The following is a 21840-nucleotide window of genomic DNA, read 5'->3' on the forward strand; positions in this document are numbered from 1 at the left end:
TTGCCTATGTGTAGGTTAATTTTTTTCAAGATGATTGATGATGATTAAAAGCTGAAATTAGGCCGACAATTAAAAATGGAGTTGAAGCATTTCGCAGCTAAAGACATGTAGTTGGGCTGCGTTGCTTAAGTTGGCCCAACTAAATTAAATATCAGATACATTGGAGCAAAACTTTGGGCCACATGTTCTTAATACATATACATAATTTGGGAGCCCAAATTTCGTCAGTTAACAAGCCTCTTAAGTGAAGTCTGCATAAATTGGCTATAATACTAAGTGTATATAGCCCATCATGTTATTCAAAAAATTCAAAATTCAAGTCAAGAACTCCTAAATACGAGTATAAACTATTTATAAATTCAAAAGAAATTCAAGAACTCCTAAATACGAGTATAAACTATTTATAAATTCAAAAGAAATTCAAGAACTCCTAAATACGAGTATAAACTATTTATAAATTCAAAAGAAATTCAAGAACTCCTAAATACGAGTATAAACTATTTATAAATTCAAAAGAAATTCAAGAACTCCTAAATACGAGTATAAACTATTTATAAATTCAAAAGAAATTCAAGAACTCCTAAATACGAGTATAAACTATTTATAAATTCAAAAGAAATTCAAGAACTCCTAAATACGAGTATAAACTATTTAAAATTTCAAAATCAAATGAAGAACTCCTAAATACGAGTATAAACTATTTACAAAATTCAAAATCAAGAACTCCTAAATACGAGTATAAACTATTTAAAATTTCAAAATCAAATGAAGAACTCCTAAATACGAGTATAAACTATTTACAAAATTCAAAATCAAGAACTCCGCGATAAGAGTTTAAACTATCAAGATATATTTCGAGACTCGTCTATTACCAAAGACGTTTCGTCCATAAACAAGTCTCGATGGGGCAATTTGTAGACAATTAAATTGTCGTCGAATTAAATCGTGCCACGTGTAAATTCATGAATTAAATATTCAATTATATTTTCTATTTTATTAAATGGGATTTTATTCCTAATTAAATAGATATATATGATTAAAATTTAATAAAATGAATTAATGGGCTTATTGGCCACTTAAGGCCCTAAGGCCCATGCATGAAGGCCCAAAACCCATAAAGCCCACGAAGCCCATCTCTAAAATCTATAAATAGAGGTGTTGGGGTGCTCATTATGGACAACGTGAAAGAGTGGAAGATCGAAGAGCACAAAGAATTCTCTCTAGTATTACAAGTAGAAGAGGCGGAGAATTGGAGAGTTCAAGTATTCTTCCAAGTATTCAAGTATCTTGAAGAATTCTATCTAACGTTCAAGTCTCCTTCAAATCTTCAATCGTTTGAGTATTCAAATCTTCAAGTATCCTTCGAATCTTCAAGTATTTGAGCATTCAAATCTTCAAGTATTCAAGGATCTTCAAATCTTCGAGTATTTCTTCAAATGTTCAAGTATTCCTGCGAATCTTTGAAGTGATCTTCAAGTATCCAAAGAAATCAAGCTCAAAAGCTTCAAGGCATTCTTACAAATTCTAAGAATGTTCTCAAATCAAATCAAGTTCAACGTTCAATCCAAAATCATGACTTAAGTCCCTTGGATTGACGTCATCAAATCAAGTATTTCAATAATCTTCGAGCTTGTTCAAGAATCAAATGGAAGAGAAGAATCAGAGGATTAACTAGAGATTACAACCCGCATAAATCTATCTTCAAATCTATCAAATTATCTTTGTAACGCATTTTGTATTTTATCAAATTGAAATACAAAAATTTGTGTTTACAAGATGAACCAAACAATTTCTTGTTGGCAAAATGCATATCGGTGTGTCTCTCTACGTTGTGAACAAAAGTTTCATGGCAAAGTTGTTATCAACAGCTGCCCTCAATTTTACTCCATTTTCAATATTGAGTTTATTTTTTGCTATAAACTTCATAATTACTGCATTGTGCTTAATATCTCATATGAAATTGAATTCAAAGCTACCTATTTTTCATTTTATACTTATTTGTTCTTCCTTTTCTTGTCTTTGTCTCATGTTATCTTTATAGATGTTGATTAGCACATATTAATTCCTATATGCAGATTCCTGGACTTAAAAAAGACATATTATTGTAATTATAGTTGTTACCGAAGTGAGTCAGAATGTTTAAATTCAGACCATATTTTGCTGTCTAATGGTTCATATTTTGAAAGATTAAACAAAAATCGTCTTTCTCGTCTCAAAATTAGGAAAATTAGAATATGGGACAAAATAATAAATTTTTAATTAATTATTATTAGCATTTTAAAAAATGGGCTACGAGGAGTAAAATGAGGGAGATGGACTTTTCATTCCAGTAAGAGAGCAGAGATAGAGAAGACAGAGAGGGAAATGGGAGTGCCGGACTCCGGCGGCGGCGGAGGAGAGAGGGAGGGACGGTGAGTGTGTGTGCGAGTTGGTGTAGGGATGGCAATGGATCCGAGACCCGGTCCAGATCCGCGGATCTAGACCCTTTTTTTCGGATCTGGACCTTGCAAAATTTGGACCCGGCGGATCTGGACCGGATCTGGACCACTCTCTAAAAAATCGGATCCGGATCTGGAGTAGTAGATAGAAAACCCAGATCCGGTCCAGATCCGGATCTGGACCCGGTTATAATTAATATATAATATTTTTATTTTTTATTTTTTCCAACCCCTAAACATAACAATTCAATTTCAGATTTCAGATACCCTAGCCCTACTTCTTCCCACCCACCGCGCCGCTCATCTATCCCTCACCCGCGCCGCTCACCTAACTTCCGGCGGTCCACCTCCGATCTTGGCTGCTCCTGTCTCCCCCACCCGAAATCCCTCTCGGCGGTCTTGGACAGTCCAGACGCAAGGCAACGGCGACCACCGCACCATCTACATACACCTTCGTGTTCGTCCACCTCCGGTCTGAGCCCCTCCGTCTCCGTCCACCTTCGGTATCGGCCCCGCTACTCTTCGGCCGCTGCTCATCCTCCCAAGTCCCAGGTAAACCTTCGAATTTCTATCACCGTTTTTTAGTTTTACAGAATACATTCAGCTGCAAATCATAGGAGAAAAGATTATGAATTTGAATCTTAATTATAGGTAGAATTTGTCGCATCCACATTTGGGGTTTTCATTTGTGATTGAAAAAATTGTAATGCGAAAAGTAAAAAGTAAAAGCAAATAATTTAATTTGTGATTGAAAAAAAGTTAGTTAAATTATAATGCGAGAATATATAATACTAATTCATAGTATTGATGTGGAATCACTAAAAACCAAAGTCATTCCACTATTCCATGCACGGGAATGAAGAAATATAGCATGGAAATGTATTGTATTTTCTAACACCATTTCTGTGTTCATTCAGCTGCGAATTTCTGTATATTTGTGTGTTCATTTTAGTGCGAATTTTTGTGTTCATTTTCGTGTTCATTTAGCTGCATATTAGGATTAATATATTTTGTGTTTATTTTTGTTTTTTGTAGAAAATGGAAGAACAATCCATTAATTCAAATAGTGAAACTGTTCACTCTCAAACACCAAATGATGGGGCAACCGGCGTGGTTGAAGGCTTTGTTGACCTTCAAGAGGGAGATAACAATACCAGTGAGGTTTCCAAAGAAAATGAAGCAAATCCAATTAGTGGTGTTTGGTTTTAAATGGAGTATGGTGTTCTTATTTATTTTAGATTGTTTAGTTTTAAATGGATTATGATGTATTTTTTGTTCTTGAATGATTGTTGAAACTTTAGACAATTGTTATGATTTTTATTTTAATGTTTAATTAGCTTAGAATTTATTTTAGAAAAGAAAATAATATGGATCCGGGTCTGGACCCGAGATCCTATGGATCTTATGGATCTGGGTCTGGATCCCACTTTTTTGAATCCAATGGATCTAGACCGGATCTGGATCTAAATAAAAAAACATGAATCTGGATCTGGACCAAGTAGGATCCGGTCCAAATCCGGCCCATTGTCATCCCTAAGTTGGTGAGGTGAAGAAATAAAAAGAGAGGATTGAGGGGAGGTGTGTATGTGCGTGAAAAGAGAGAGAAAGAGAAAGGGAGTGGGGAGAAGAAATTGGGCTTTAAAATGTGGACTTGCCCATATGCATTTTTGGGCCTTATTTTATTTATTAACTTCGGCTAGATGTTGGGCTGAAAGACTAAATAAATTATTGGACTTTTAATTTTGGACTCGAGTTTATTTATAATTGGGCTGAAATTCTACTTTTATATAGTTAAATATTTGAATTTGCTTTATTAATTAAATTTTGAATTAAATTCCATAAGAAAGTATATATAATAGGCCAATTATTTTTAATTATTTTATAGAATAAATTTCTAAGTTTCATTTAAATTACCTTTAAAGTTTGATTAGGCCCTTATGTTTATTATTTGAACTTATTTAATTAGGTGCGGCGTGACTATGACGTAGCTTTTGATTAGAATTACTCAAGTTATCATTTAAGTTGAAGTTCACGTTCAAGTAAAAGTGTGGGATTCGTTTAAATACATGTCGTGGTTATTTATTGTCCATTTTAATAATATATATTTACTATATGTGTTATGACGTATATTTATTGTTAGGGGCCCGTAAATAGGGTCCAGGACGTCACAGTCCTTGGATTGCCACAATGCGATTTGAGGTTTATTTTGAGGATGTCGCCAAGGGCCCGTAAATAGGGTCCATGACTTTAATAGTCCTTGGGATGCCACCGTGCGAATTGAGGATATATATGGAATGACCGTATGTATTACCGTGTTATTATCTTGGACAAATATTGTATACTTTCATCCGGGATGGATTACACTAGTAATTTGGATTAATAGGTTAATTGTGTAGATTTAATTAAAATAATTGCATACCCTAGGATCAGTATTTTTATTTTTGAAAATTTAGTATCTGATTTTATTTATTTTTATTGTTTTAATCTAATTATAAATCTCCACCATTCCTTTGTTTGAATATTGAATAGGTATTTGTGCTGAAGTATTCATTGTCATTTCGCTTGTCAGTCTATGTGGATACAATACTCTATTTACAGATTGTGCTATAATTACACAGTATTAGTTGCATTTTTTTATATTAAAATAGTGATCCTCCTATTGTAAAGGGTACGATTTTTTTATTTTTTGTCGTACCATGGTTGCAAAATAGGAAGGCTTCAATACGCATGGTTGAAGATTGTTTTCTTCTCCCTCGACATGAATGGTGGTGCTAATGACTTTGTTGGTGTCTTACACGATCGTCGTGGAATTAATGGTACAAATTCATACCATTTGGTTTCAAATCTACTTAGATCATCTCTTGATTTTCGTAGATCTCGAATGGTAGTATATCTAGAGAAGAGCATGTTGCCGGCGATGTATGGGTACATCAGAAATGGAGAGAAATAAAGAGATCAATAAAAGAGAGAGAGAGAGAGAGAGACTAAGAGAGAGATAACATCGATGGGGGCGCAACATGGAATTAGGGTTTCAGAGAAAAAAGGAAAGCGAAAGTAATAAAAATAGAGAGAGTCACTATTTTTTTATACGTAAAAGAGAGAAAGGACGAGATAATATCATCCAAAATATTTTAGTTTTATTATAAATTATAATTATATTTAAAAGTAATTATTAATTTTCACTATTAATTAATTGTATAGTGCTCGCGAAGAAACAGCCTCCTAAAAAATGATTTGTAAATTGTAAGTTAATTTGTAAGCTTTGACTTGACGTCGATCGATGAGCACCAACATCAATATTTTTATATTTAATTAATTTTAGTCTTTATTGATAATAACAGTTGCGAATTAGTGGGTATATACCCTGCGATTCTTCCAACCTACCAGGACACCTAAATTAATATTAGTATAATTATCAAGATTGAAAATGTAACTTTACCAAAGATGAGGACAACTAATCTAGGGGGAAAATTTTTGCAATTACATCGGTAATAATGGTTGGTTGAGGGGTCAATCAGTTACACCTATATCAAGTTCTAATTTGATATAGTTTATAAAACTAGACATATATGGTAACTTTACCATTTTACAGATCTTGAGATTGTCGAATACATAGATCATTTACTTTATTAAAAATAAATATACAAATTATTCGACTATGCAAGTGACTTCGTACAAGGGCGAACGTAAATTAAATTAGTAGTTTGTATAAGAAGTACATCTCGTGAGAGCATCTCTAATGTACTATAATGTGAACTTACACTTTTTAGGGCAAATTTTAGAGTATTTTCATATTTATCTAATTAATTCAATATTAATAATATTTTACTTTTATTATTTTGAATATTTAATAACTATTATTATTTATCTAATTATTTTATATCATACCTTTAGATATATCTACATTTATACTTGATAGTAGTTAATTATAAAACTTAAATTATCTTTTAAACAAAATATTTTATATAGCTTTTATTGTAAGTATTTATCATATTTTAAGTATTTACATATTTATCTTTTTTATTTTATTTTATATTTGTGAAGTTAAAATTTATACCATCATAGTAATATTTAGGAATTCACTTTTAAACTAATTTAACAAAGTAGTTAATATCCAAAAGAATGGTTATCTAAAAACTAAAAATATAAGATTATTAAAACTTAGAAAAACAAAGTAGTTAATTTACAAAATATAATATACATGTAGCGACTTTCGCACTAATATTCACCCACTATGAATTACAACGATGTTGTGTGTGACCACCGTTGAGCAAAATAGCAAATTGCAAAATTACGTGGCCCCTTGGAGATGCTATGGCTATTAGTCCACAATCTATTTAACAATACTCTTAATGTGGAATATTTTCTCCATTATTAATACTTTAAATAACTTTTTATTAAAACTCGTATAAACGATATTAGCTTATACATTAGAGCATTTGCATCGCATTACGCGATGCCTCTTACTCGAGTAGAGGAGGCATCGAGTAATGCGATGTAGCCCCTTCCTACTCGAGGAGCTCACGATAGATTGGGTAGCTCACGATAGTGCTATGCACGCGCCAAATAAAAAAAAAAACATCAGATTTTGAAAATTGAAAATTGTGACCGTTTGGCAGTCTTGGAAATCGGTATTTTACCGATTTCAATTTTTTTTGTCTTCTCTTCTTTAAAACCCTTTCTTCCTTCTTTCTCTCTATACAATTTCCACCATCTTCAACCTTCTTCCTCTACACCATCTTCAACCTTTTTCCTCTCTCTACAATTTCCATGGATCCACATAACCCAAACTACTATGATCTAAATTGGTGCCTCAATCTCTCCGGCGACTATCATCCCAATTTTGAGGGATGTAACTTGGATGATGACCCTCCAACCGACAAGGAGGAGCCACCGGCAGCCCATAGTGCCGCTAAATCGAAGAAAGGCAACCGGATGAAGGAAATCGCCTACAAGATCAAGCATGACAAGCAGGCGTCAGCGCCGGTGGCGGAAGGAAGGACTATCCGTCATACCTACACCATCGAGGAGACGGACCTCATCGTCCAAATTTGGAGTGAGGAGACCAACAACGCCATCTGTAAGGCCGATCAAAAGGGGGAGGCGTACTGGACATAGATTCCTGACCGTGTCAACCCCCTCATCGGCGCCAACCTCAAACACCGCCAAATTCAAAGGCATTGGGCCTGAGTGAGCGCCGATGTGCGGCTCTGGGAGGCAATTTGAACAGAGACGCGCGCCCGGTGGCCTTCCAGCCATTCGGACGACATACTCCGGGACAAGGCCCAAATCCTCTTCAAAGGTAGGAGCCCAACTAAGAGCGCGTTCAACTATTGGAACGCGTGGAAAATTCTCCGGAACAACCACAAGTTCAAGTCGATGTACCTCGAGGGAGACGTGCATTCCTTGAAAAGTACGAAGACTACGGAGATGGGCGAATTCACCACCTCGGCGTCGGGCGAGGAGATCTCGTCTTCCCGACCAATTGGAAACAAGGCGGCGAAGGCGGCTGCGAGAGCGGCGAAGGGGAAGGGGAAGGCTTCGGAGAGGTCAGAGGCTCCACCCGAATTGGTGGAGAGGTTGGACTGGTCCGACCAAAACTTGAAAGCAATCACCGCCGAGTACGCCAAGAAGAACGAGCTCAAGAGGGAGGAGCTCGATATGAAGCTCCTCAGCACGGATACGACGCACATTACAGATGCACAAAGAACATTGCACAACTACATGGTCAAAGAAGTGCTCAAGCGTCGTGGGCTTATTTAGAGTAGGATTTTAATTTATGTAGTTTTTAATTATGTTTTTTAGGTTTTAATTAAGTATTTTTAAATTATGCCTTTAGGTTTTTTTTTTTGTATGTTGTAGGATTTTAAATTAATGCAATTTAAATTTGAATTAAATTGTGTTATTTAAATTTAAGCATTTAAATTTAAATGAAAACTATAAAAATCAAAACTAAAAAAATCAAGTAGGCTATCAAGTAACCCCAATGTGGCCTCCTCTACTCAATGTGGTCCCCTACTATCAAGTAAGCTATTAAGTAGGCTATCAAGTAAGCCCAATGCAGATGCTCTTAGCATGCATGAGAGTGTGCATGTACAATAAACTAAAAGTAGTTAGAATAGTTAGTTTGTTATGAATAGTAATTAATTAGTTAGTTTGTTGTGAATAGTAATTAATTAGTTAGTTTTGTAGTTAGGTCAATTATACATATTTACTGGGGGGGCGAAGAGAATATAAAATAAGAGATTTTTTACTAACATGTTTTCTCACTTTTCTCAATTTTTCTCATCAAATTTTTTCTTTTTTCCTTTTTCTTTTATATTTTAGTTCTTTTCAAAAAAATATTAACTTTGATTCATGAAAATATATTCAATATGGATGTTAAATTAAAGATTATGAGAAGATATCATTAATTCGATGTAAAAATTATAAAAAAAAATGACATTTGAAACAAATAAATTATGATCGTTTAAAGTGTCGATTTTTTTTCTCTAATTTATCTCTAATATTGAACAACATGCTCTTTTTCTAATGTAGTTTTCTGTGTTGGTGGAAAAATAAGTAGATGTCAGTTTTCATTTAAAAAAAGCTTACACTATTGTTTAATTATAATTATTTTAAATTATAATAATTTTTAATGCAATTAAGGAGAAGAAAATTTGTATTAATTTTGTACATAAAAAAACTAGTTATATATCTAAAAATTAGAATTTAAAATATTATATAGATTCATTTAATTATGTGTATGAATTATTTATTTATTCATTTATATAAACATATTTGTTGTTATAGTATTTTATATATATATATATATATATATATATATATATATATATTATTCATATTTTCCTGATACTTTAAATTAATTTTGGGCTATATTACATATGTACTTTTAATAATAATATAATTTGGACTTTTAAAAGTTCAAAATTATTAGATGAAGGCTAGTAATTTTGTTATATTGATGGTTTAGTATTATTTGCTCAAAATGTGATTGACTTAAATTATTTATTTTACAATCTATAAATTTTATTATTATTATTATTAATTGAATTTAATATTATGGTCATTAGGTTGATGATATTGTTATTATAGACTATTTTAAATTAAATATTAGTAATATTTAAATTTAGGCAATTTTTTAATTATCAATTAATTTAACTCATACAATGATATTTTGATATTTTACATAATTTGAATTTAAAAAATGATCGTGATCCGTAAATAGCAGGGGAGGAGGGCATACATTTAATTAGTGATAAGTCGGGAGGGATTCAGCGGCAATCCAAGAATATCGGAAAGTGTTTTAGTCGGAGCGAGAAGAGAATGAGAATGAGGTGCGCCGGCTGCTCTATCTAATGTTAGATTAATAGGGCTAGTTTGCCTCAAAAAATATGGCAAGTAGTAGTAATTAAGTCGCAATTTGATTTAGTTAATGCTAATTAGCCGGTGACAGGTCAGCTATAGATAAAGATATATGAGAGTCAGAGCGTCGTTGGATATGACTCGGTACCGCGTCAGTGTGGGCCTTATCCCATTTTCAATTCCAATATTAAATTACTTATATTTACACGTTTATCTGACTCATCACCCACTTTATTCACCCTTCGCGGCATCCAGCGCGTGTCTACCATCTCGCCCTCTCTCGATCCCTTATTCAATCACAAGTTTCCATAAATCACGTTGAATCAAAGTTGCAATGCCATAGTATTGTCGGTTCACCGCTCCGCCTCTGCACGTTGTTTTATGTAGCTTTCACAAAATAAAGGAAACAAAATGAGAAAAACTGATGAAAATTACACCATCTCTGTTTCACTAAGCATGACATAAAATTCATTTTGAGATATTTTATTTATAATGATTTATTTTTAATATGAAAATAAATTATGGTCATAATCAAGCGAGTCCATTCATTCTAATATCTTAATCAAATAAATTACAAATGTCCTATTACTTTTAGGCTGAGAGTAAAGTAAGTTGATGGAGATAAATAAATAAAATGAAATTTGTAAAAGTAGGTATAAAGAGATGGTAGGTGGTGAGCCCATTAATTAATTAGTGTCTTAATTATTTATCAAAAAAAAATGAGACGTCCCATTATGAAAACTGAGACATTCGTAATGAAACAGATGAAGTATTAAACAAGTGAGTTTATCTACTTTATCCTCTAATCAAGAGTGCACAATTTTATTCCATAATCAAGTATACTCATGTATTTCAATTAAACTCTTCAAATGAATTTCTTTACCCATTAATGAAGGATTAAGCAATTAAAATTGTCATTAACACTACTCCTATATATGTACTTTTGCTCCACTTACAATTATTTTAACAACTTTTTTAAAATTCGTGTGTAAGTTCGAATGATACTCAGAGAGAGTAATAATTAATCCTTTTAATATGTGGGCTCTATCGTTTTTAACCCATTTACGTCATATTCTTAATCCTCGTGTCCAAATATTTTGAGATAAAAATAATGAGATAGAGGAAATAATACTTATAAATATAACTTTTTAAAAGTCACTTATTCCATACAATTTGATGACATCACTTATAAACCCCATGCAATTTTATCACATACTTGTCTTAGCGTAGTGACTGCCACGCTCCAAAAACATCGCGTGCGCGTGATAAGCACCTCTGACCAAATCTTATGCCTTCCAGTTACAAAAAACAGCCAATCAAAACGCAATTTTCAGGGAAGGACTCCAACTAGATTTTCTTTTGAGGACGCGGAAAGTCCAAATTTATAGGTAAGGACTTTTTTATCCCACTATAAATACCAGATTTTTCCCAATCATACAACATCAAACAACACAAGGCCATTTCATTGTGATTATCTCCTATACATTGAAACGGCCTTTATTTCCCTCTTCATATATATCTCCTAGTTTTCATTGTTTTGAAATCTTTTGTTGCCAAACATGACCATCCTCGTTGACCAGCCCCAGCTCCAGCTCCAACTTGGTAAATTATTTTCTTCCCTTAATTGTTTCTTTTTTTTTTTTTTTCTCAAAATGCCATAATATTTATTCATCATCTAAAATTGCAGACTGTGTGCCCATTGAGGAGAAGAAACTGGGCCAATCGCAAGGCGTATTCGAGGCTCCCGACATCAATGCTTTTGGCCAAACCTTCAGGTATTGATCCATCGTATGCAAATAAATTCACACAAATTGAAATCATGATTTCTAGGTCGAGTTTCTGAATGTAATTTTATAGGGACTACACTAATGCTGAGACCGAGAGGCAAAAAGGGGTTGAGGAATTCTATAGATTGCAACACATCAACCAGACATATGATTATGCAAGTGCAACATTTTAAATTCGTTATTTTTATTAATTTTTGTAAAAAGAAATTGAAATTGAAATTGAGTCGCAAATGCAAATGCAAATGCAGGTTAAGCAGATGAGAGAAAAGTTTTCAAAACTGGACAAAATGGAAATGAGCATATGGGAATGCTGCGAGCTTCTCAATGAAGTCGTGGACGAAAGTGATCCTGATTTGGACGAGCCACAGATTCAACATTTGTTGCAATCTGCCGAGGCTATCCGCAAGGACTACCCCGACCAAGATTGGCTGCACCTCACCGCTCTAATTCACGGTACTAACACGAACACGAACACGAACACGACCACGATCATGACCACCTCCTCTAATTAATTATATTTAGTATTATATATCTCCAAATGACACTTATTTTTGCATTTGCCAGATCTAGGAAAAGTGCTCCTTCTCCCGAAATTCGGAGGGTTGCCTCAATGGGCTGTCGTCGGTGAGTGAATTAATGTGACCAGTAATTTTTTGCTCGATTTTAGACAATGAAGAAAAAAAATGGATGCTTAATAGATGTGTGATATATTTCCCATATATAACAGGTGACACATTCCCTCTTGGATGTGCTTTTGACGGGTCCAATATTCATCACAAGGTGACAAATGCAACCTCAAATTAATGCATCTAATTTTAAGCTATGTATAGTCGAAATTAATGTAAATGCAAAATGCAGTATTTTAAGGAGAATCCCGACAGCAAAAACTCTGCTTACTTCACGAAGAATGGAGTTTACGAGGAAGGATGCGGATTGGAGAATGTCGTTATGTCATGGGGGCACGACGACTACATGTATTTGGTAATTCTATATCAATTTTTATTAATTATACATGATACACACAATTTTCATATTATCATATCACAAATTAAAACTATATATTAGTTGATGATCTCATGTTTCTTTGTTTCTAATTTTAGGTGGCTACGGAAAATGGAACAACTCTACCTTCAGCCGCATTGTTCATCATCCGTTACCATTCATTTTACCGTAAGAATTCAAACTTTTTGTCCGAGTAAATGAGTGATATTAAATAGACTATAACTAAAACCACATGCACGCCCCCTAAATATAAAAAAAGTCATGCATTGAATTACATAAGTTGATAGTATTTCATTATGGTGAGATTGTCAAAATTACTAAAATCACTTACTAAACGCAAAAACTTACTAAAATCACTTTTTTTTAAAATTGGAATTGGCATTGAATAATTATATTAACCTATATATGTTGGAATTACAGCTTTGCACAGGGCTGGAGCTTATAAACACTTAATGAACGACGAAGACAGGGAGAATCTCAAGTGGCTCCATGTGTTCAAGTAATTAAACTGATTTATTTTAATTAAACATTAATATCGAAATATTTAATTAGTAGACTAGTTTTAACACTATTTTTGTTCTTTCTTGAATTCTTAAAATTGTTCAGCAAATACGATCTGTACAGTAAGAGCAAAGTTCACGTTGATGTTGAGGAAGTGAAACCCTACTATATCTCCCTCATTAACAAGGTAGGGTTTACTATTTCTTATTTTACGTATTTTGTTGTTTTTGTTTTATCTTTTATTTATTTTTTTATTTTTATTGGCTGACAAGAAGTAAATTTATTATTACTGCAGTACTTCCCAGAAAAGCTGAGATGGTAAAGTTTTGTGCAAGTGTTTCTTGAAGAGTAACGACGACGTTGGGTGTATACAATTGATGTAATTTTTTTGGTTGGTCCTTTCATGTTTGTCGTGTTGTAATTGTTCTTCATCGACAGATGGGCAAAATAGTCATTCAATCACCATTGGAGCATTTTTCATTTTCATATTCTTCACATGTGATTTTTAGGTTGTTTGTCTGTACAACAATAAATGTAGAGTCCTCAAAGTCCAATGAAATCCCCGGCTTCTCCAACTAATCTTTTCCAGTCATATTTTACCCAATTATAATTGTGTTCGCCGCGTTTATTATACAATTTTAAAAATAAAATAAAACAAAAATTAAAAAAATAAAGAAAAAAAAGATAGTACAATTTATAAATGAACTTTCAATTTTATTATAATGTCTACAAAATTGTCACCGAACTTTCAAATTGAAAATCTCTTTTTTAATGCGTACTCCATCCGTCCCAATAATAATATCCCAAAAAAATGGGGCACGAAAATTAAGAAAGTGTACATAAAGTAAAAGAGAGAGAAAGTAAATGAGGAGAGAAATAGATATAGAGTAATGAAAAAGTAAAAGAGAGATAAAGTAAATGAGGAAAGAGATAGAGATAATAAATATAGTAAATTATTTTCTTTTTTGGATTGAGACGTTATAAATGGGACGCCAAAAAAAAAATTGTGACATTATTATTGGGACGGAGGGAGAATATTATAGATTATAGATATCAAACTATATAATGAACTCAAAATTAGTACACTAGAAAAAATTCAAATGATTCGTTCAATAATCAAATTAGTACAAATTAAATTTATATATTTAAATAAAATTATAAATCTACAATCAGATTAATGACCTGATTGCAATAACAAATCTTGCTCAACATCATGTTACCGTCATTGGTTTCTGCTCCTGGTGTGTAAGAAAGCGAAGGTACTACTCTCCACTATTTGTTTTTGTGTGACCTGGTCTGTGAGTTGTGGAAAGAAACTCCATTTTGGAGTTTTATGAAAGCTCGGCAACATCTTAATTTGGTGGATATTGGTCAAGCCGTGAGGAAGGAAATCGGTGTTGATGGCCTTGAACGATGGCTGATGTTCATGTTCATGTGGGCTACATGCAGGCCGTCTTTGAGGGTGGGCCAGCATGGGCGACCTCCTAGAGCCCATCATTTTCGGGGGCCATAAAAATTTTATATCCTTTTATATATACTATTAGACTATCCCATCACTGGCTTTCCTCTTCCATATACACAACCCAACCTTTATCTTAATTTTACTCTCATTAGTGACACTCACATGATCCAAATATTTTTTCTATTTTATTTTATTTTAATCTGGTGGACGTCGTTTTCCACCAAATAATTCCTGCAGAATTATCAAAACTAATTAGTATAATGATAAGCAGGGTCGATCCCACAGAGAGCAGGTAAAATCATTCAATTCCCCAAAAATCTATAAATTTGGTGATGCCACCACGCCTTAAATTGAGAAAATATTAATTATAACTAAGAAAACAAATAAATCAAATAAAAATCGAGAAATAAATCAATAAAGAAGTAACTCGGCTCGAATAAATCCACACTAATTCAAAGCTCTGATCATCGACGCAAAGATTAATTAATCCCTATCAACCAACCAGTTATAGGATACCGTGAAACGCAACGGACGTACCCCAATTCCTACTTACTGTGTCGATAAACAGCTGGAGACGCCAGACCTGCTTATTTTCCTTATTAAAATATAACCTAGCTGGAGACGCCAGACCTAGATTTAATATTCTAATAGCATTAAGATGAAGGAACCCAATTTATATCAATTATCCTAGATACGCTAGTAATAATTAATACACCAATTAATTCCTACTACGAACACGGTAGCTTTATCACTAATCAGCCCTATTCCAACAATTATGGATTGGAGGTGCTAATTGACTGTAATCCAATTAAACTTAAGTTGATCAGGCTTAAGTAAAATCGGAATTATCTTTAAACCCTAGGAATTAATCGAAATCAATAGGAACCAATTTTATGCTCAATTAGGTCTCACAGATTAATAAATTAATGCTTCATTATTCTTGCCGAATTAAAAGTTTAGCTACTCATACTTAAAATAAGAATAATCAAATAAATAAAAATAAACATAAGGAAAATAATCGAACAAAGGCTAATGAAATAAATTGCAAGAAATTAAATTAACACTTGAACCAATCGAAAACTCGTCTGCCACAATTGAAATACTCGAGCCGAAATCTTCAATCACTAACTAAAATTGCATGCATGAAAACTTTTAAGAAAAAATCGTCTGAACCACTAAGGAAAATAAAAAGTGTATATCATCTAATCCTATTCAAAGTCAAACTATAACTAAAGGTATCCCCCAAGTCATAAATTGCGGCTGCTTATCAAACTAAGAGTCCTAACTAAATCAAAACACTTAGGGGATCAAAACTTAAGTGGCCGAATACCCTAATGTTTATGGGTTTCGGCCCTTCCCAAAACTAAAGCCCAAAAATTAATTAAAAGAGTATTTGGCTTAAATAAATTACAAGATAAATATTTCCAAAGCCCAAATCTCTAAATCTCTCCACAAATTCATCAACTTCTTCATCAAATTCTCGACTTTAAATATTTCCTCCATCCACGAGATCCATCTCCAATCCATCTAATTCCTGCGCCAAAAGCACCACAACATGGGTAATATCGAATATAATCCATGGCAAACAACACGAATATAAATAACTAAAACACACCCATCAAATCCCCCACACTTGAATCATACTTGCCCTCAAGTATGAAGTGAAGAAAAGACTCAAAAGTGGAAATAGCTATCTAGACAAGACCTCCCCCCTCGACATGACACTAAAAACTCACAAGAAAAGAATAAAACAACGAACGCAACAACTAACGGAAAGAAAACAGAAAAGAACAAGGAAACTAAACAACGACAAACTCAACTAAAAACAACAGCCAAGTAATCATCAAAACACTAGTAACGTAACATACTGCCAAATCGAACCATGCAACTCACAATCAACTCTCAACTCTCGAATCAAGAAAAAAGGATATCAAACATGTGTTTTCATTGTCAATTCAGTCCAGAACAAGCAACAATGAGCTCCTCTCAAGGTTCACTCTTATCTCAATAATTCATTGGAAATTCACACGCAAGAAGAAAAATCCACTTAGTCGTGATATGTCATGGTCACATAGCAACTCAAGAAGGTCTTTTCTCATTGGTTGTAATGGGGCTAAGGACCATTCATGATGTTGGCAAGATCCTAGGGGTCCTAAGCTCAAGCATTGAAACTCAAAGTGTGCACATCTAATCCAAACCATCATCCAGAATTCAAGTTCATAGAGAAAGAAAGAAAACAACTAAACTTGGGGAAAAACTTCAACAATAACAATGATACTACATGCTCAACTCAAACTCGTGCAATTTTTTTTTTCTCTTTTCTTTTTTTTTCTATTTTTTCTTTTCTTTTCTTTTTCTTTTCTTTTTTTGATTTTTTTTTCTTTTTTTTTTCTAGCACCTTTCCTTTTTTATATCCTCAGTCAACATGCAATCATCATCTACAAAATATCCCCACAAATCGTCTCCCAATACTGCTCCCATCCCAAAAACTTAACTGATCAATGCCACTGTTTGGCCAAACGGATCACAGATCCTTATCATTTTGCACAAGACAGCAGTTTGGGCAAACGGCTCATAAGAACATAGCTTAACTTTCTCTAGTAATTAATGGAATGAAGTTCGGAATTAGACATGCATCACTGGGCCAAAGAGATAGTTCAAAATAGGCCTTGGCTTAATTATTTAGTGACTAATAAGAAATAACATGGTCAAGGCTTCAAATGGCTCACTAGGGAATAATGTAAAAGGTAGGCAATGAAACGCAGGCCAAAAGGCTACCCTAATGCCTTCTATCATGCATCACCAATGACTCACCACATATCACAACTTCATGAACAACAAAACCACTCAAAAAGAAAATTAGTAGAGAGTGCTCTACTCTAATAAGCTCAATTCTCACATATATGTGGCTTTTTACTCGTTGTTGATCTTCTTTGTCATTCCAAATTTCATCCAACAAAAAACACAGAATTTTCAATCACCAATTCCTAATTCTCAAGTATCAAATCTTAAGTTCATCACATAACTCAACCGGGCAGCATGCTTATCACTAATACTTCAACAATCACAAGGCTCACAACACACAAAACGACATAAAAACGGACTCAACAGAACACAAACTCAAAGACGCCCCCCTCACACTTAAATTTTGCTTGCCCTCAAGCAAACAAAACAAAGCATAAGCAAGGAGCAAACGAGACACACAACTAAAAGATAAAGACAACGACAACACAAAAACACTAAACAAAATAAGAAAAGGAAGAAAGTCACCGTGTCAAATTTAATGTGTGCGATGCCGCCGCAACTCCTGCCGAATCGTGGCGCTCAAATTCGTGAGGTATTCCTGTAGTACAGCCACGTTTCCGTCGATCTTTTTTTTTTTAATAACTGAAACATAACAAAAATTAAAATTAAGGAAGTGAAACTAAGAAACTTATAAAAAAAATTGAACGAAAAATGAGAATTAAAGAAAAGAATAACAAAACGGAAAATTAAAAGGGAAGAAAGTCGGGTTGCCTCCCGATAAGCGCCATTATTTAACGTCGTTGGCTCGACTGCTCAAGTGCTCAAAACGTGCCCGAAAGCAGCAGCGAAACAGACTCCGCTGGAACCAAAGAAGAGGCATCATAGTACGGCTTCAAACGTTGTCCGTTCACGGTGAATATCTTAGCCGTGCCTAAACTACGAATCTCAAACGCCCCGTCTGGGCAAACAGACTGTATCATGAAGGGGCCAATCCACTTCGTCTTCAATTTTCCGGTCATCAACCGCATCTTTGACTGGAACAAAAGTACCTTTTGGCCGACTGTAAATGTCTTTCCTTGCAAGTTTTTGTCGTGCCACATCTTGGTGCGATCCTTATACCACATCGCGACGTCATAAGCTTCAAGACGAAGCTCCTCCACACACTTATCTTTTAAGTCGGGTGGTTCCACATCAAATTGCAGACTTCTGTCGCGTGGCTTCCGTTTGGGCAAACAGTCCGTATGTCCAGAACCTACGAGTTTCGGGTCAACATGAAGAAATTTGTCCTGCACAGATTTAGTCTCAAGATGTTCTTGGACAAAAGGGTCAGTAACATTAGTGGCACAAACAGTTTTAACAGCATGGAAACTTTTCATGGTATCATCAATGTTGAAAGTAAACTTTTCTCCACGATAATCCAAACAAATAGTACCACTATAAACATCAATGACTGCCCTAGTGGTCCTTAAGAAATGACGACCTAACAGAACACCGGCTGACTCCTTCGACTGCATACCACTCATTTTCACCACATAGAAATCAGCAGGATAAACAAAATTATTCACTTTCACAAGGACATTTTCAAGCAAACCTTTAGGGTGCACACATGATCCATCGGCTAACTAAATCACAACTTTAGTATCTACCAACTTCACACCATTTAAACTATTATAAACAGCTAAAGGCATGACATTAATAGAAGCTCCTAGATCACACATAGCATGCTCAATCTTAGTATCACCGATGTAACATGGCAGAGAAAATATACCTGGATCCTTGCATTTGGGCGACAATTCTTTTCGTATCACTGCTGACACGTTCTCGCCCATCACAATCTTTCCAGATTTCTTAGACTTTCCATCGATGAAGTCCTTCAAAAACTTGCTCAGATGAGGGAGTTTGAGTGCTTGGAGGAAAGGAAGATTAATCTCCAACTTTCCAAATATCTTCATGAAGTCATTGATCTCTTCCTCAGGCTTCTTCCTTGCTAACCTTCTTGGGAAAGGTACTGGTGGCACATACTTAGGATCGCAGAGGCTCAGTATTGGTTCCTTCTTGGTCGAATCATCTTCAACCCTTTCTCGTTCTGCCTCCCTTCCTTTCCGCACAGCTTCGGACTCACCGTCCTGTTTGGGCAAACGAGACATATTTCCAGATTGACCTCCAGTGAGCACTGGTTCTTCAGAATCGTTCTGTTTGGGCAAACAGTTGCTCTCGCCAGATTCGCCTTCTCGAACTTTTTCCACTTTCTTGATTGGTGGTTCATCCAATTCTTTGCCACTTCTCAAGGTGATCCAGTTCACACTTTCATGAGGATTCACTTGGACTTGCGATGGCAATTTTCCTTGATGGCCCTTGAGTTGATTCACGGATGTTGCGAGCTGAGACACTTGACGAGCCAACCCCTCTATCTGCACCTTTTGCTCTGCATGAGACTGTTGAAGCTGCTGCACATTGCCTTGCAAAAATTGTTGGTTGCCAATCAATTCCGCCATCATCTCCTCAAGAGATTTGCCTTGCTTCTCAGGAGGATGTTGCTGAGTTTGTGGAGCTTGATACCCCGTCCTTTGATGTGGAGGGCGGTAGTTTTGTTGTTGTGGCTGCTGTATCGTTGGTGGCTGCTTCGGCTCGGGATCTCTCCATCGAAAATTGGGATGGTTTCTCCATGGCGCATTGTGATTGTTTGAGTACTGGTCCTGTTTGGGCAAATGGGGCAGTGGCGCGTCGTAGCTGTAAAAATTGTGGGGAGAATTCGCGTGGGCTTGATATTCTCCCTCATCTCCTGTGCATTGCAGGCTGGTGTGGCCTGGATTACCACATGCTCCACATGGCTTTTCTGGTGGTTGTCCAGCCATTGCGACTTTCTCCACCATAGTGCTCAACATTCTCTCCAATTTCCCCATCCTTGCTTCGAACTTCTCCTCAAAATCTGATGAACTAGCTTGAGCAGCTTTCTTGAGCAGTTGGATGCGCGGCTCCTCATACTCCCTCATAGCTTCCACCAAGTGTTGAATTAATCTTTTGGCTTCACTCACCGTGTTTTGGGAAAATCCCCCTCCACTTGCTGAGTTCACCAAATTCTTAGTGTCAACGGTCATCCCTTGGTAGAAATACTGCAACAAGTCACCCTCAGAAAACTTGTGGTTTGGGCAACTATCCACCAATCTCCTAAATCTGGTCCAGTAAGCGCTTAAGGACTCATCATACTCCTGCTTTGCACCACTGATTTCCTTCTTAAGCGCATTCGTTTTGGTGGGAGGGAAAAAGTGCTCCAGGATTAGCCTTTTCATCTCCGCCCATGTAGTGATAGAATAAGGTGGGAGACTCGCGAACCACGAGTTCGCCTCTGCTGTCATGGTGAAGGGAAAAACAGCTAATCTGAAGTGTTCCTCCGTTACATCAGTAGGGCGCTTCTGTACCTTGCAGATCTTGATGAATTCACTTAGGAAATTATATGGATCTTCTCCCTTTTTCACGTAGTACTTAGGAAGAACATTAAGCAATCCAAGCTTAATCTCTATAGCAGTAGCAGCCGCCGGCATCCGGATCGGAGTTGGGGGATCATCAGCTTCGTGGCTGGAGAGATCGCACAGTCTAGGATCGTCAGCCATGTCGCTCTCAATACTTGCAACAGAAATCGAGTTGGTTTCCTCTTCATCGTCTGCTTTTGTCTCCGAATCGTGGTCTGTTTGGGCAAACAGAACCTCGTCAGCAGCTACAGCACCGGGCTTCTCCTCGACGAACTGTTCTGGTCGAACGGGAAGGTCAGGCTGCGACTCCAGCAGATCCAGTAACTTCCTCGCCTTAGCCTCTTTCCTTAGTTTCTTTGCAGTTTTCTCGATCTCACAATCGTAGAGGAGGTTCGGTTTAGAAGATCTGCTCATAAACAAAAGAAAATAAAAAGGAAAAATAGATCAAAGGGAAAAGAAATCAATTAACACCGCTCCCCAGCAACGGCGCCAATTTGGTGGACGTCGCCAACCACCAAATAATTCCTGCGGAATTACCAAAATAAATTAGTATAATGGTAAGCAGGGTCGATCCCACAGAGAGCAGTTAAAATTCATTCAAATCCCTAAATCTATAAAAACGGTGATGCCACCACGCCTTAATTTTAAGAAGAATTAATTAAACTAAGAATGCAGAATTAATCAAATAAAATACTTTTGAATCAAATCAATAAAAAGGGTAATTCGCCTCAAATAAATCCACTCTAATTCAACTCTGATCCTCGACGCAATAATTAATTAATCCCTATCAACCAACCAGTTATAGGATACCGTGAAACGCAACGGACGTACCCCAATTCCTACTTACTGTGTCGATAAACAGCTGGAGACGCCAGACCTGCTTATTTCCCTTATTAAAATATAACCTAGCTGGAGACGCCAGACCTAGATTTAATATTCTAATAGCATTAAGATGAAGGAACCCAATTTATACCAATTATCCTAGAGATGCTAGTAATAATTAATATACCAATTAATTCCTACTACGAACATGATAGTTGTATCACTAATCAGTCCTATTCCAACAATTA

The 21840-nt window shown here is 35.4% G+C and overlaps 1 protein-coding gene and 1 long non-coding RNA gene across 2 annotated transcripts; both read left to right on the top strand.

The window, feature by feature from the left end:
* The first annotated feature begins 2325 nt into the window (after nucleotides 1–2325).
* Nucleotides 2326–3771, top strand: LOC130988525 (uncharacterized). Its single transcript, XR_009090127.1, has 2 exons — nucleotides 2326–2990; nucleotides 3474–3771. It is a non-coding gene; the product is annotated as an uncharacterized LOC130988525 (long non-coding RNA).
* Nucleotides 3772–11231: 7460 nt separating this feature from the next.
* LOC130988526 (inositol oxygenase 2-like) lies at nucleotides 11232–13668 on the top strand. Its single transcript, XM_057912401.1, has 11 exons — nucleotides 11232–11405; nucleotides 11491–11578; nucleotides 11661–11745; nucleotides 11839–12043; nucleotides 12155–12214; nucleotides 12318–12370; nucleotides 12449–12571; nucleotides 12691–12760; nucleotides 13013–13091; nucleotides 13199–13280; nucleotides 13389–13668. Exons 1-11 carry the CDS (start codon nucleotides 11363–11365, stop codon nucleotides 13413–13415), a joined length of 915 nt encoding a protein of 304 aa, XP_057768384.1. The 5' UTR covers nucleotides 11232–11362; the 3' UTR covers nucleotides 13416–13668.
* The last annotated feature ends 8172 nt before the right edge of the window (nucleotides 13669–21840 follow it).

Source organism: Salvia miltiorrhiza, chromosome 6 (genome assembly GCF_028751815.1).
Source record: "Salvia miltiorrhiza cultivar Shanhuang (shh) chromosome 6, IMPLAD_Smil_shh, whole genome shotgun sequence".
NCBI classification, from domain to species: Eukaryota; Viridiplantae; Streptophyta; class Magnoliopsida; order Lamiales; family Lamiaceae; genus Salvia; species Salvia miltiorrhiza.

Excerpts from the sequence above, each read along its gene's own strand:
- LOC130988526 (XM_057912401.1), top strand. The coding sequence starts at position 11,363 with ATGACCATCCTCGTTGACCAGCCCCAGCTCCAGCTCCAACTTG. Across the intron at positions 11,579-11,660 it reads GCTTTTGGCCAAACCTTCAG|GGACTACACTAATGCTGAGA; the intron begins GTATTGATCCAT and ends GTAATTTTATAG. Across the intron at positions 12,761-13,012 it reads CCGTTACCATTCATTTTACC|CTTTGCACAGGGCTGGAGCT; the intron begins GTAAGAATTCAA and ends TTGGAATTACAG.